Genomic DNA, 15,803 nt, shown 5'->3' with positions numbered 1-15,803 from the left:
GGAAAGTCAGAGTAGGGTTTGAGGCTCCTGACTACTACTCTGTGGCCCTCAGAATTGATCCTAGTGCCATGCACCAGCTTCAGCTTTGTATGAGGGATCAGTGGAGCTCCACCTGTGGTGTTTGACTGTAGTGTGGGTGAGTAAGGAGTATTATCTGTATGGCAGGGGCCTGCCACTCAGACTGAATTTTTATTTAAAGTTTATACCATCCACAGCAGGATAGGATTCGGTAATAGTTAGGAGTTGTCCGCGCAGTTGTGCCGAGGGCTGTCATACACTATTTTCTGTATGTGACTGATACCCAAAGACATGTCCACTATACAGACATCGTACATGTTAGAGATCTCTGAGGTAAATATAATTCTATTTCAAATTTATTTCACAAACTCTAAGTCAATTTCTATACATATCTTCAGTCTATCTGTAACTTACATAAAGACTCCAATGAAATATTTGGATTTAATAGCATTGAAAAACAAGTTATCTATATAGGCACAGATTAGACCTCTTCTAAACTCTCTTTCCTGTAAATGAGCAGTAACTGACCTAACATAGAAACAGTTCCCTGTGAAATGTGTCCCATTATTTGAGGGTGGAAAGAATAGTCTATGGTTGGATCTGATTTTACAGCGATTCATTACTATGTAAAAAAAAAAATGCTATTTACTTTTTAAATCCTACTGCACAGTTTCTGTTGAACCTAAAGACATTAAAGAGAATGACTACTTGTTATCTCCATTAAGACAATTAGCTATGTAGGTGATAATGGGTTTCCTGCTGTTCTGAAACTTCAGAATGGCAAATTAGGTGCTCCTGCTTTTGATTTGCAGTTTGAGAGAGTGAAGATCCTATAGAGGTGAGGCACAAAAACTAGCTATTTACCATTTATCAGGAAATGTTTAAATCACAGCATGTTTCCCCCTAGAAAATCCAAGACAGATGTAGATCTGGATGTTTCTTGTTGCTGTTTGAACTCTGTGTTGACTGTCTCACTGACCAAATTGGAAATTAAAAATTACTTTACATTTTTCTTGGTATTCTTTTCCTTTCTCTGACTTTAGTATTGTTCCTGTAAATACCTTTGGACACAAAAATGTTTCTTTTTGTGGCTTGATCTTTCAGCTTTTTGCGGGCATAGTCCAACCACGCCACGACTGTGGTATGATCGGACAGAAGAAAGCAATCATTGCTTAATGGAAGGCTGGGCTGAGTGAGCCATAGCAAGCTTAGTAGTTACTTCAGCAATAGGATGACCAGCTGCATCAYGCTACCTTCAAGAAGCTTCAATATTAATGACCTGTGTATTTCTCTCCCAAAATATGAATATGCAGCCATGTTCTTAATGAAGAAATTCCTAAGTTGTTCCTGCTATTTTTATCCATTCTRTACTCAGATCTGTCTCAGAACAATCTTTATACAGTACTATGTTTCATTTAACATTTTTTCTTTTCTTTTGCAGGCTCTGAGCAGCAGTCTGTATAAGAGTGCATCTCCTTATGGCTCTCTTAATAACATAGTGGATGGGTTAAGCTCCCTCACTGAGCATTTTTCTGACCTATCCCTTTCTTCAGAAGCCAGAAAACCCAGCAAGAGACCACCTCCTAATTACCTGTGCCATCTCTGCTTTAACAAGGGACACTACATCAAAGACTGCCCACAGGTAAGGAATACACAGTATTCTGGAAAAATCTTCATGAAAATCTTGATATAGTAACATAAAATTTTGCTCAGATATTTCTTTAGAGTAGCACTGAATAAATACCMTGACAAAATGCCAAACTAGCCATGCATTCTTTTAATCTATTCTTTATCACAATGCCGACAGAAAAAATCTGCTATTTCATTCATCTAATGAGCATTACAGAAAATATTCATCCAAGCACATGAATAAGTAAATTTTGGAAACTAAAAATGGCTACTATGTAATTCTCCATTACAGAGATTGTGTAAAATACATTTTCAAGCAGCATACTGTATAGTCAGTTATGGCAATGGCACTTAATAAAAAATATAACAAGTTACATATGCTAAAGGAAAATAAACTGCTACATTGGACGAGAGCTTTGAATTAGTGTTGCAATAAGACAAGCTCCTAGCGTATCTGAAGCAAAATATCCCTTGTCTCATAGAAGTTTGCTATATTTGGCAAGATGTGGTCGTCTTGGACTCCTAGAACTTTTTTTGTAGTGGCAAAACTGGCAATATTTGTTTCCTTAGAAAAGAGGTATAAAATAGTGTGACTAAAACCACTTACCAATGTGCATTTTTTTTTCTGAAGATCCAAGGCACAGTGTACAAGGTTTCTCCATCCTCTCAAGTTTCAGCAGGATGCAGTTGTGCTGCTGCCTTAAAGTTTCACAGCTCCAACTGTATTCTATATAGAGTCCCAGGGAAAAGAAAGTGCCAGTAGTATTCTAGAAATACAAATGTGCATGCTACTTCTGTATCATTTTAACCTCCTACCCTCTTAATATGTGATTTTCAGGAAAATAAATCTGCATAGAACTAACTAGAACTTGTGCACTTCAGGATGTCAGACATATAAAAAACAAAACACAGACAGCAGAGAACTTGCCAGCTGAGCAAGGTCAGCGTGAAATCAAGTCTAATGTCAGATGAGTTTTAACTGAGTGCATTCCTACCACTGTTAAGTATAGACTAAGCATTTTTCTTCATGGAGTTTAGCTTTTATTATTTTTAATGGAAGCTGTGGGACATAAGTATATTTTGCAGACTTAAGTGTGGCACTTGAAAATATTTTTACTTTTCATTATGTTGAGTAAAACAGTTTTCTGTTTGGAAAAAAATACAAGGTTCTCCTTACTAGAAGAATAAAAATTCTCTGGTTTGTATACTTCAGTGTTTAATGCATTTTGTTTAGCGTGTTAGAGCAAACAAACGTAGAATCATGTAGTAGCATACATTACTTAACAAGGGGATTAGAACTACTAAATATGCCTCACAGTAAAATACAGTGCTGAAATGTGTGAGRTGACAGTGCGGTGCTGGTAAAAATCAAATGAATGCAACAGGTTCCTTAATGATCAATACATACTGAGATGCAGCTTGCACAGATGGTCCCAGGTGAATGCATCCATAGTCCTGGAGCAGACATGCTTTGTTTTGCAGGTACTTTTACAGTTTACGGCACTGGATGTTAAAGAACAATTAATGAAAATTAAAGACATACCCACAAAAGTTTAGGGAAAAAAAAAAAACTGAAGTTGATATAGGAAGATTAATTTACTTACACATTGTACATCCTGTGTAATTTTTACACACAAGTTATGATTTCACCAGYAGGGTCTTCAATTTCCTTGAGAACCAGGAAATAAAAAGAGTATACCTACAGAGCATACTTTATGGCTGGCTTATAAGCTAGTAACTAATCAGCAAAGAAATACAGGACTGGAAGGCATCTGCTTGTTCRTTGTACCCAGTCCTCTACAATTATAGGCAGCTATATCATACAGTCCTTTCAGAAACTGATGAAGTTCTAGTTGAAAAGCATTTCAGTATTTTGCTTTCACTGCTGTCATTACGGAAAGCTCTTTCCAGAACTTAAGTCCTCTGATAATTAGAAATATTCCAATTTCCAGGATAAATGTAACTTGCAGCTACTTTATATTCATTTGTTCTCATGCCAACATTGTCCKGCACTGAAATAGCTCATTCCCTCTATGGTGTTTATCTCAGGATGTATTTATAGAGTGCAATCATATCCTCTCTCAGCATTCATTCTGTAGGACTAATTGAGTCAGATTTTCTTCTTTCATAAGAAACAGATTTTGAAATAGTACTTTATACAGTCTTTTTCCACATAACAAATAAATTGCATAATAACTTTTAGACATTTTATTCTCCCTTATTCTGCTTGTTATAAACACTATGAAGACATATATTCTTTTACTGTTGCTCTAAGAGTTGCTGGCATACCATACTGATGAGAATATATGGATCTATTTAGATTTATACCTTTAGTGAGCATCATATTTTAGAAAATTAAATTAAAAATAAAAGAATACAAGCTTTAGTATTCCAATACCTCAAGTATCTGCACTTTTTTGATGTTCTATCCAAAATGATCTGTTTGGAAACTGAAGGGGGATTTTGCAAGCCTCTGTTTTTTTAGAGTGTAGGAATTAATTAGCTTTTAAATAGTTTGTGCATTCTGTAGTGGTAGTCAGTGTGGTTTCTGTTTTAGAAACTACCAGAAATGATAGCAATGTTATGACTAGAGCTCATCACATTTGCATACATTTGCAGAAACTGAACCCCAGATTTCTTCATGTCATTGCAATTATTATGCATATAAAAACACAGCACTTTTTATCTGTAGTGTCTTCTTTAGAGTATATCTATATTTTATCTGAACTAATTTTTGAGTTTCAGTAGTTTAGATGTTACCATCTTTCTCTTCTCACATCTCTAGTGTGCAAAACTCTAATTGACTTGAATGAACTGAAGAATGATTAGAGGATTAATGTCAAAATCAGTGTTCTTAAACTTAATACTCTGTCTCTTAAATTGTCACTGACATTGCCGTCACATATACCTTTTCTTCTCTTTTTAAATAACAAGCAATGAAAGTATTTTTATTATCTTATTGTTTATGGACAGTTAGGTGCTTAACATATGCACATACATACACATATAAAGATTTGCCAAAACTCTGTGTACTTCTTTTATACTTCAAGGTACTGTGCCAGTCTGCATCTCACATATGTATTGTAACTACAGGTTTCCCTTCCCTGTGCCAGGACAAATAACCGTGAGGTCTGGACAAGTAATAATTATGGTATATGATTCTTTATGACATTTATTTGTCTAGCAGATGTAGAATTTCATACATGACCTTTCTAAAAATGTATACTGTCTCTTTTAACCCATTGTTATCACTGCACCTGGTATTTTTAAAACCTACAAAATACGAACATTGGGTTCTTCTGTATTACGTAAGGCCCACACAAAATGAATGTTACTGTTTTACAATATAAAAATGTTACTGACTTTACAACTCTTCTGTGATGTCACCACTCAAAATATAGACCTGGAATCCATATATGACACTATCATATAGATATACTATGCACAAAGTGCCTGATACTGGGGTGCGTTGTGTTAGATAAAGTATATGTGGACATTTGTGGATAAGACACCTAGCTCTAGTTTTGAGAAGCTGGTAAGTGACTGAACCATTTGCATGGTTCAAAATCCATGTTGGAAAAGAAATACGTGGGCACAGCTCCTAGGCAGTGATTATTACATATGTTCTTCCTCTTGTTGATTTAGGCAGTAATGGATTCAAGGCAAAGGCAGCAACAAAGTTTGTACTGGTAGTGTCCAAGCTCAGAGCTCCAGCAAAGCATCCCTGTATTCAAAATTTCCAGTCAAATTGCTGTACCTCGTGTTTCTGCCAAGCACCAGTTCCATCTATTTGACTCTCTGTCCTAATCTTATCCAAGGTCTTGTGAGTCCTTTTATAACAACATRTGCAGGGCTAGTCACTCCAAAAAGCCATGGCTCCAGCTATGTTGTTTTTCATGCTGGACAAGGAGACTGTCCCAAAACTTGCATCAGCACCAAGATCTCAGAAAAGATCTTCCTGACAGTTAGTGTAAATTTCTACACAGGCAAGGAACTGTCGCGTGATGGAAACACTGTGAAACAAAATACCATAGTTTTGCTGTTGGATCCCTCGTGCACTACAACTATTTAGTGCAGCCCCGGGGAGGTATAAAACTGTTACTTAATGTATTTCCCAATTTTACATTATGCTCTTAGAGGAACACGCGTGTGCATGCTCATGGAAATACATACATAGTACCACAGGTACAAATGTAATAGGAAATGATATTAGCCTCACTTTGCTTAGTATTTTTTGACCTGTGAATGAAATATACGGGCATGATCCATTTTACTGAGGCCAACAACGGGAGCCTTTCCATTGCCAGCAGTGACCTTTGAATCAGATCCTGTAAAAGTAGCTTGAGAACACATGTTCAAGTCAATGAGAGTAGCAAGTAGTTCCTGTAGCTGCTTGCATTTGGCTAGATTTGCTTTTGTGGCTTTCTACAGGATGTGGAAGAAATCAGTGTCAAGCACAGTTTAGTCCTTTGTTCTTAGTTCACAGCTTGGTCTGCGAGATCACGCTGCCCTGGAGCTGTCCCTCCCTGCGGTCAAATAGAGCAGCTCTTCGGCAGCCGAGCTGGTTCAACAGGCAGCTAGTTGGCTAGGAGATGGCAGTGGCTCACGTGCCTGAAGCAGTAATCTGATTTTTCTTGTGCCGTATGACTAAGAAGAGCACAAGAAGGGATCTCAAATGTCCTCAAAATTCAAGGGATCTGCTGCTGTGCTTTCTGCAGATACCAAACGCTGGCTAAGATGGCAATGATGAAGAATCTATCACCTTTACAAAGATAATGGAAAGGTTTTACCTTGCTGGTTTGTGATGGAGAGATACTAATTTAAAAAAGCAAAACAAACACMAGCCTCTTGAAATGTATTTTTCTTTTTAAGTGAAAGATAACATTTCAGAATGCTCTGAAATTATAGGATTTTGCACRGACTTTGCAAAATCTTAAAATTGACTCTGAAAATAATGATTTCTGACAGTTGCTACATATAACAGTGGTCTTTTGAAAGACTGGTGAGGCTTCCAAATAAACACAACTTTTCTTCCAGTGAACTGAGTGAAGTATCAGTATTCTTATGCATTGATAGGATGAGGAGTCAGCTATACACTCTCATACAATTCTGAAACAGTATATGGTGCAATTCTGCAGGTTTCACCATAGTTTTTCGTAAGAGTATAGTTGTGGGCATTTGATACACTGCTGTACAGATTTGGATTGCTTATGCTTCGGTTCTATTAGCTCAGAGGGTTGAAAAATAATAGAATTCAGGCAGTGCAATGCCTGCTACGAGTAAAATGGTATTTGAATCACCAGAATCAGTRTTCCACATATAGCGGTAATATGAGATGTATACCAAAAGATAACAGCAGCTAAATTCATCTGTGGTACAGTACTACTGATCTGAATAAGACTGTTCCTGAGAGGGACTGGTATGCCTCTATTACAAGGCAGAAAGAGCTATTSATCTGCACTATATGCATTTGTTTTCAAACTATATGAGGTATTACAGAAAACAAATACATTTATCTCTAGCCCCTCAGTTCTGTACCTTTAAAATATAGTTTGAAACCTTAACCCCTTTAGCAGAGCATACATTCCTTCACCTACATGGATCTCTATAGAAGTTATAATGCTCAGGTGTTGATTTTGTAAACACCTATACACACACTAACTGCCACATTATGACATACTGAAACAGTTTGAGGCTCTTAGTGTTACTGTTTATACACAACATATTACTATCATTTATTCATATTTTTCCATTCTGAACTGACATAATATTATTACAGATGATTTAGACGTGGCTAAGTTTTTTTAAAGAAGTGTTTACCACATGCAGTCACTTTGACAACTTTATGTTTTCAAATATACCTCAAAATTTATTACAGATTATTTTTACTTTTTCTCATATGCTTGAGCTTAACCCTAACAAGTTTCTCAGAGTTTGTGAGATTAGCTGGATGTATTTTCTCRGATCATCTCTGGTACAGTACCACTGATTTGAATAAGACTGTTGCTGACAGGGACCCGTATGCCTCTATTTCAAGGCAGAAAAGCTGATTAATCTGCACTATACACAATTGTTGTGCAACACTTGCAGAAGTCTTGTAACAAAAGTATGAAGAGATTTAATTTTGTAACATTCATTTTGTCTCTTGAAATTTAAGCTACTTAAGTCTGAAACATCAAAAACTATCCGTTGCTTTCTGTTTTGGAAATTGTGAATAACCTATGYGTGTCATTCTTCTAAACCATTTATCAGAGCAGCAAGTAACTTGGATGGTTGTATGTGAGCAGAGGAGATCCAAGCAGCCCTGCTTTGAGAGCATGCTCCCAAATACCAATTTTAGAACTKTGACTATCAATGTAGCATTTACATCCAGTTGTCTGACAATCTATTAGAAAGAAGATACTGAACTCTAACATATCAGGATAAAAGAAATTAGAAAGTGTAAAAGGAAACAGAGATACCTAGTGAACTGTTGCTGACCCTTTCCTCTCTAGGACACTTACTTTACATAAGGCTTCCCAAAAGTCCACAAGACTAGCCAAAACCAAACTCTTCTTTATGAGCCATCACTAAACCATTGTAACTATGGTACAGTCCTTGTTACTGATATAAGTTCAAGTTATTTTGCTGTGGGAAATGGGATGTAAACAAATATTATAAAGGCAAATAATATAAGAGACCATGTTTACTTGGTCTTTGCAGTGACCTTAGAATGGAATCTTAGGGCTCTGTGCAATAGTTGTCCATAGACTATGTGATTGGTATTGGAGGATCACTCACCACAGACTTTGGGTTCATTTCATTGATGTTTCAGACTTCTTTTTGTTTACTTTTGAATTTTATTTGCTTATTTGTGATCTAAATAAGTTCATGTCTGTTGCCCACTGACAAACAATTAAATGAGGTGAGGAAAAAAGTTGGTATCAGGAAAAGAATGTTGTGTAAATATAGACTCTCATAGATACCTGGCATTTATACTCAATGAATGAGCATACTCGTTTGCTGAAACAGCACTGGTAAAGCCTCAGCAGTATCCAGTTTGAGTTCAGTAATTCAGGGAAGACCAAAGTGAAGCGAGATGGATTAGAGTGCTCTGAAACATGACTTCTTAAGAAGATGGATGTAGTTTCCTCCCCGGAAAGACATATTGACAATTTTCAAGCATATATAAAACTCYGCACGAAGGCCACAATGTATTTTCCAGATCGACAGCTAATGAGTTCAGAGTCCTGGACTTAAACTGTCTCAAGAAAGGTTAGAATGCTCTTTCTAACAGTATGTACCATGAGGCATTGAAATAAACTGCCTAGGAAGGCTGAGGATCATTTCTTTCAGAATAGGCTAGATAAACATGCATTAGGATTTTCACAGGTGATAAGTAGTTCTGTCTTGAGACAAGTGGGAGAACYTCCCAAAGTGTCTCCCAAACCTGCTTTTTACTGTTGTATATCTGCATGTTAATAATACAACTAATTATCTTAGACATATGCAAGTTATATTTTTAAAACTGGGCACAGCAGACCAGATCCAAATCCTATGTAGGCCACTAGAAGACTTCTATCAGCTTCCTYGAAGTAGACTGAACATAGTTATTGCACTGATCTAAATCTGAGCACTATTTACTAACAGTTTGGTATTTGCTGTTTGCAGTAAAACTCCTGATAAACCATAATTAAGTGCTTAGCTTGGAAACCGATGCTGCAAACATTCCCCTCAAGAGGGAAGGCAATGTCTGGTTTCCAGCTCTCCCACAAGCTGATTTATAGATAAGGTAGAGAAAGGGCTACCAGGTCAAAACCACTCTAGTTTATAAATTCCTCATTCGCCCTGATAACAAAGTAGTAATAGCAAGATGAAGTGAAGCGTGTTTTCTCACTTCAGCAGAGTATTTTGGTTTAGCATGAAGTATAGGTTGTGGAATCTCCATCTGTGCTTGGAAGTTTTCAAGATCTGTTTGGACAAAGCCATAAGAAACCTCATCTGAATTCAGTGTTGMCTGCTCTGAGCAGGAGSTTGGGCTAGATGACCTTTTAAGCTTTTAAATAAAATATTCCTGCAGAATACAATAATGCTAAAACATGGAAGTTGAAGAAAGCATAGGCATTTATTACAAAATATATGAAAACCCCCTAAACCTTGGAAATARCATTGGTCAAAATGTTCATGCACAAATACTTTCCATAAAAATATGTTTTCATTTAACCTATATTTAGAAAGTCAATCAAATCACTTTTTTCAAAAGAGATTTTCTCCAGGAAAAATGTATTTTAACAAAATGTTTTACTGAAAAGCAGAAAGAAGAATTTTAAGTGGCATCTACAGCAGAAGAAACATTATTTGTTTAGCAATGTTTCATAAGTTTCATTTGCTTAAATGAGCATTTATATTTTGGAATTTCCAGTTTGAAATTCTGAATTTTTTCACATCTACCCAATCTATCATTATTTCAGCTTTCCTTCCTCTCATTTCCCAATTTCTCACAAATGAAATTTCCGTTTTCTGATAATCTCATGCATAATTAAAGAAGGCCAACAAAGTCTGAGTAGAAGCTGGGATGATGTCAGATAAATGGGACATCCTATGGTTGTTGCGGAGAAAGTGATTGTCAGGGAAATGAACTGACTTGTCTCTTCCTCCCTTTTCCTTTTACTGTACTGTACAGAGGAGGAAGCTGGCAAATAGAGCAGTGAAGAGTGAGAGCAAAACACCAAAGGCAGAGCAACCATTTCTGTTGGCAACAGCTAGCAGCTGGAGTTAACTTTTCCTTACTTTTCTGATTGTCCCAGGACAGTCTGTAGATTGCAAGGACACAAATCCACTCCAGGAGTGCCCTTCTCCTGTTGTCAAGATGTACCAATCAGTCCTGCCTTTCCTTCCTKTTACTTCACCTCCCTCAAGAAATTAAGATAGTAAAGGTAGATTAAGCCTCTTCCATTTCCCTTTTGATGTCCAACCACAGGCACTGGTGCTATATTACTGTATCTGGCTTTTGTCAATAAAGGCAAAAGGAACCTATGTATTTTAGTATGGCCTATATCATAGCTATAAAACAGATCTACTATCAGGTGTGAACAGAGTTATTCAGGTACCTGATGCTCATCTATGCCTTGTAGGATTTTATATATATCCTTCCAGAGAGAGGACTGGCTGCATGAGTTTGGTCAAAAGCAGGAAAGAACATTGCATAGATCAGGAACACCAGTCTTCACTCTGTACTGATGCATAGATGTCAGCTTCATATATATCAAGCTCAGGAGGCATCATGCAATCTGATGAAATTATCCGGGTGATGCTTTTTGGAACAGYAGTGGAACATCTACATCGTGTTCTATATGAGTTGAATTCACTGACAATCAGCAATCCTGTGCTTACAGAGGGAGATTTGGGGATTAAAATTGTTTTAGAGGTCATTGCACATATTGGAGAAGAAAACATTTAGTCTTGGCAGTGATGCTAAGATTCAAGGACTTGTTCAGTATTAAGTTTGTAATCCTGAAGAGGCTCTCTCTCTCTATAATTAAAGTAGTTCCCCAGTCACTACTCCTTCCCAGAAAGAGCATGTTTTGATGCAACTGTATTTGATGTTCACATAGTAAAAGTCACATGTTTTAGCCTTAAATTAGTAGTATTCTAGAGCAGATGGCATAAAAGGTGACCGCTCAGTCAGCAGCACCGCTCAGTGCATACCTGTGAAAGGACAGTGTCGGTTTTCTTTTTATTTCTTTCTACTTCTATAACAGCAGACATTTTGGAGGTGATGCAGTCATCTTGCTTACTAGCTCATCCTCAGATTTGAGACTGATTTTTTTACAAGATACTCCATACTCTGTTTCTAATTCKTTCTCTGCCTGCACATAAATGTGCATAGGAAAAGAGCAGAACCTTCTGAGATCTTCTGTGCTACTGAATCCAATAAACAACTCCTTTCTCATATTTCAAAGAAAGAGCACGGTTTGACTAGATTTAGACTTAGTCTTAAGCTATAATTTTGGACATGAGTTCAGAGTAAATCTGAAAATTTCCCAGGTTCAAGGTTTTCATATASAAAGTACTAGTTTCAAGTCCATTTCTAATTTTAACCCATGTTGCAGGTGTACAACTATAGATAAAACTCTGCTAAAAATCAATACTTTCGCCTGAGCAAGTGTAACTACACCATCTGGCAGCAAAGAATACCCAATCCAAGTACAGACTCAGCTATCCACCCTCCCAAACACTGCCGTACGAGTGTTTCATCACTGCACTTTACATAGGCGGAAAGGTGACCCKTGCAAGAATTCATGAGAGGAGAGAGATGGTTTTTGAAATGGTTTTATTTAACGGTTGTGTTATTCTTACTCCTAAATGCCTTATTACACAGTTGAGAAAATGAGAGAAAGAAAAGCAAAAATGTGGGGGAGAGAAAGGTTCATTTCAAAGAACTTGTGCACCAAAAGTCTTTGTCAGAAGATTCATCAATAAGAGGAAAAGAAGACATTGATTTAAATAGTTTTTTTTAAAAAAAGCTTTTATAAATAGTCATTGCAGGCCTGCATTTTGTATTCTCAAATCAAAACACAAGCGTGCCACTTCCTTAAAAAAAGAATTCTTTAAGTCTTGGTTAAGAAGGTTTGATAGACTAGAGCGAAATGCAAAAGGCTTAAATCTGGGGTATTATCTTCATTACTTTTACCAWGAATCATGTTCTTCTCACCAAAATTCCTCCTGTAATTTCAGGTGAGTCTGGGCCTGGTTCTCTGTGACCCATTACACGCGGACAAAACACTGCCATTCCTGTTGCATTGGATTTTATGCTCCACTTGCCACTGTCAAAGTGTTTACACAAAGTATGTGAAAATGGAGAATCAGGCCCAGTGTTTTTCAGGTTCCCTTCAAGATGGTTATTCATCATAAAACATTGCTGCTTCATTCCTATCCTCTGGCAGTTATATGCCAGTGACAGGTGAAATGCATGTAACTACTCTGATTTTAGAATGCGCCAGCAACTTTTGCAGTGGTGACCAAAAGTTTGTATCAATGTCCTGCTAACGAGAGAATGCTCTGCAGTCGTGTTCTGTGTGACATAATGTGGACAATTCTCTGACTAAATGTAGCAGTTACACCTGCACACTGAATGCGTGTGCTGAAGATTTGAGGAGAGGACAGAGGCCTGTTTTGATGATGTATGAAGTTTCCTCAAGAGGATTGCAGGGGAGTACGTAGGCCTGAGCTTTTCTCCTGTGTGTGTAATACTTTTGCCRTCTTAGCTTTTTGCTATTTTATAATTTTGTTTGATTCATTATCCTGCACCCATTTTATCTTCTGAAACRTGACTGAAAGATTTTGTCTCTTTGTCTGTGTGACCAAATTGCAAATACTGCTTCCAGTCTCCCCTCCATTCTCCACCTTTRCTATGGCGCCGTTAGGAAACCGGGCTCTCTGACTGGGCACTGTGGCACTGGTGGCATGAGAGCCACAGCTCGGTGTGTGTTGAGGGCAGAGGAGGAATAGGATGGGCTGTGAACACAGATGTTGCATCCTTGCAACCATTAGCTTCAGCTAAAAGATAAGATCTAACAATCGTGCAAAGGCGCTGGGTTGTCAGCGTAATACCRAATACAGGACTGACAGATAGGTACTGCTTATATTAATAATTCTATTATTCAGTAATGAAAGCTATAGTAATTAGCAATACCGTGACTGTTATGACATCGCTAACACTATTACTTCTGCTGCTGCCTTTTAAACTTTTACAAAATTCTCTTGTTACTGTTCTGCAGTAACAGCAGTCTCCTGAGGAGCAAGTCTTAAATGTAATTTTATGGTCAGTTTGTGAGAAATTATTTTCTTTTGTACTATACTGAATCCATTTAAACAGGGGACAGAAGACTCCTACTGTAAACTTGAAAAGTGGTGGTGTTAATGTGAAACTGTTGGAAAGGCTTTTTTTTTTATAATATTGTCATATATAAGTAAATAATACAATGATCTCCTCTGTAGCTGCTTGAGGTGCAACATCCAACATCGGTATGATTTGGTACAGCTAATAAAGGCTGTACTGCTTATGGCTAAGCTAAGTGTGACTCACATTTTGTGTTTGTTTGCAAACTTGGAGGGGAGAATGGGGCAATTTTTTTAGAAGTAACATAATTTTAACTCTCATCTGCTTTCTCCTGAGCTCCCATTCCTGATTCAGCACGCATGAGTCTGCTAATGAAATCCAGATGTCAGACAAAAAAACAATAAGCTCTCCCACCCATCTGGTGGATCAGGTTACTCAGAGATTGGAAAAGAAAGAATCAAGAGAGATTCCTAGAATGGCTGAAACTTTAGATTTCAGTATGTTTTCAGGGCGCAGAGGGGGAGGGGATTGAGGTAATGTTGATAGCAAGTCAAGATTCTTAGCGGAAAAGTGAGAAGAAATTAAGTGGTTATGTTATCAGTTAGTGTGAGCTTTAAACAGGCCTAGTATATCCCAAATTCAGTACTGTTACTGAATTTCCTTTTGGAAAGGAATGCTGGAACGTGATGCAGGTTATAGAAGATGCCAGCACCCTGGAAAATTACACTGAGCATCGCAAATGGCAATTCTGAGTCAGAAGTAAAAGAGCAATGTGAAGTGAATTAGTAAATTGGCAGCTTAGGCTTTTGTCCTTGGCTTTCCTGTTGCAGGGTCCCAATCCATCCAGAGACTCAGTGAGCTTGGGAGGAGAGTTCTGACATCAATTTACTTTGGAGGATTATTTGCAGCCCTCCCAAAATTAGCTCTGGACTTTCTTTCTCTCTCTCTCAACCCTCAGACCTAATCCTAACCCTAGGTTAAACTGTACACAAGGCGCCCAAGCCAGTTCCAAGACTAAAAATTCCTCCTAGGTGAATTCTTTTTGCAGCCCTCAGTTTCTTTGGCAGTCCCTTTACAGCCCAGATCCAACCGTAGCCCTAGGCTTTCTTTTTCTCCCAGTCCTAACCCTAACCATAAACCTGTGCTAAGTTTTCGATTAAAGCAGTCCAGTCCTTCCCCAGACTAAGAATTCCTCAAGGGAATTTTATTTTGCAGCCCTCAGTCTCCTTCGGCAGCTGCTTTCCAGTCACCAGCAGCCATAGTTCAGGGCTGTCTTGTTTCCTGAACACTAACCCTAGCCCTTGGCTGAGTGAGTCTGAGAACTCCACTACACACAGAGACTCAGTAAGCCTGAAAGATGAATTCTAGCGTTAGTCTTTTGTTACCCTGTGATCCTTCATAGCCCCCTGCAACTGCAGCTTTGATTTTTCTTTTTTTTTYCTACTGTTTTTCATTTCTGGAATCTATCATAATTTTGGAATTTATCACATCTTAGGCCTGAGAAGAAGGGCCAGAAATTTCTGTACCAAAGGATTTCAGCTGAGTGGCAGATTGGAAAAAAGAAAAAATTGCTTCATTCTTAGGGGAAATACTTAACAAAAATCAATTTTACTTGAGCATTTTATSCAACTATCGCAAAAAAATATTCCGTTACATTTCAGAAAAGTGAATAATTGAAATAAAAGTGGTGTCTTCTGTACTTCCAATAACATTAGGATGCATCAGCATATGCTTTGACCTCACAGGCTGTGAGGCATAGCAGACTTTCCTCATTTTATCTGTATTTGATTTTTGGCATAAAAGACACAAGTTGCTTTTATGCTACTTTTATATCCCATATATTGAAGAGTCAGCTGAGATGATTTCTATAGTGGAACCACTTATAATCCATGGTTCCCCCCAAGGGCTTATTTGATAACTGAGAGCAGCAAAGATCCATTTGTATCTCTTTCTACAACCACACTGCTCTAGATTGGCAAGATAGGAAAAAAAGTTGACTGTGAGTTGCTCTGCCAACTCTATTGCTACAGCAGACTTTTTTATACTCAAGTAATTCCCAGATCTGTGGATGGTGGATTTATGGCCCCCACAGTGAAGTAGAGGAAAGCAGTCTCTCAGTCACTCTCTACTCTGTTCAGTTCTGCACCTGYTTCATATAATTTAGAATCTGAGCATTCTCAAGACATACCTTTGTGGTTTGCTCTCTCCTTCTCTTCCCAGGGTTGGGTCTGTAAAGCAGTGTTTCTGTTTAGCAACTGTTTTCCTTAAACATCAGAGAAATCAGGTCAGATATAGGTACTTTGCACTTGAAAAGGGACAAAGTTTCTTCTGAGAT

The 15,803-nt window shown here is 37.7% G+C and overlaps 1 protein-coding gene across 1 annotated transcript in view; it reads left to right on the top strand.

Annotated features, from left to right (window-relative positions):
* Window positions 1–1,234: 1,234 nt before the first annotated feature.
* Window positions 1,235–15,803, top strand: part of ZCCHC24 (zinc finger CCHC-type containing 24) — a 99,856-nt gene continuing 85,287 nt past the window's right edge. Inside the window, exon 1 of the mRNA XM_085312318.1 lies at window positions 1,235–1,660. Within this exon, the coding sequence (XP_085168444.1) occupies window positions 1,250–1,660 (411 nt within the window). The 5' untranslated portion in view covers window positions 1,235–1,249. The remainder of the gene's footprint in view (window positions 1,661–15,803) is intronic.

This window comes from Rhea americana, unplaced genomic scaffold (genome assembly GCF_003343005.1).
Source record: "Rhea americana isolate MKP2758 unplaced genomic scaffold, rheAme1 scaffold_36, whole genome shotgun sequence".
Taxonomy (NCBI): domain Eukaryota; kingdom Metazoa; phylum Chordata; class Aves; order Rheiformes; family Rheidae; genus Rhea; species Rhea americana.
The sequence above is the reverse complement of the archived record's forward strand: the minus strand, read 5'-3'. Positions and strand labels throughout refer to the sequence as shown.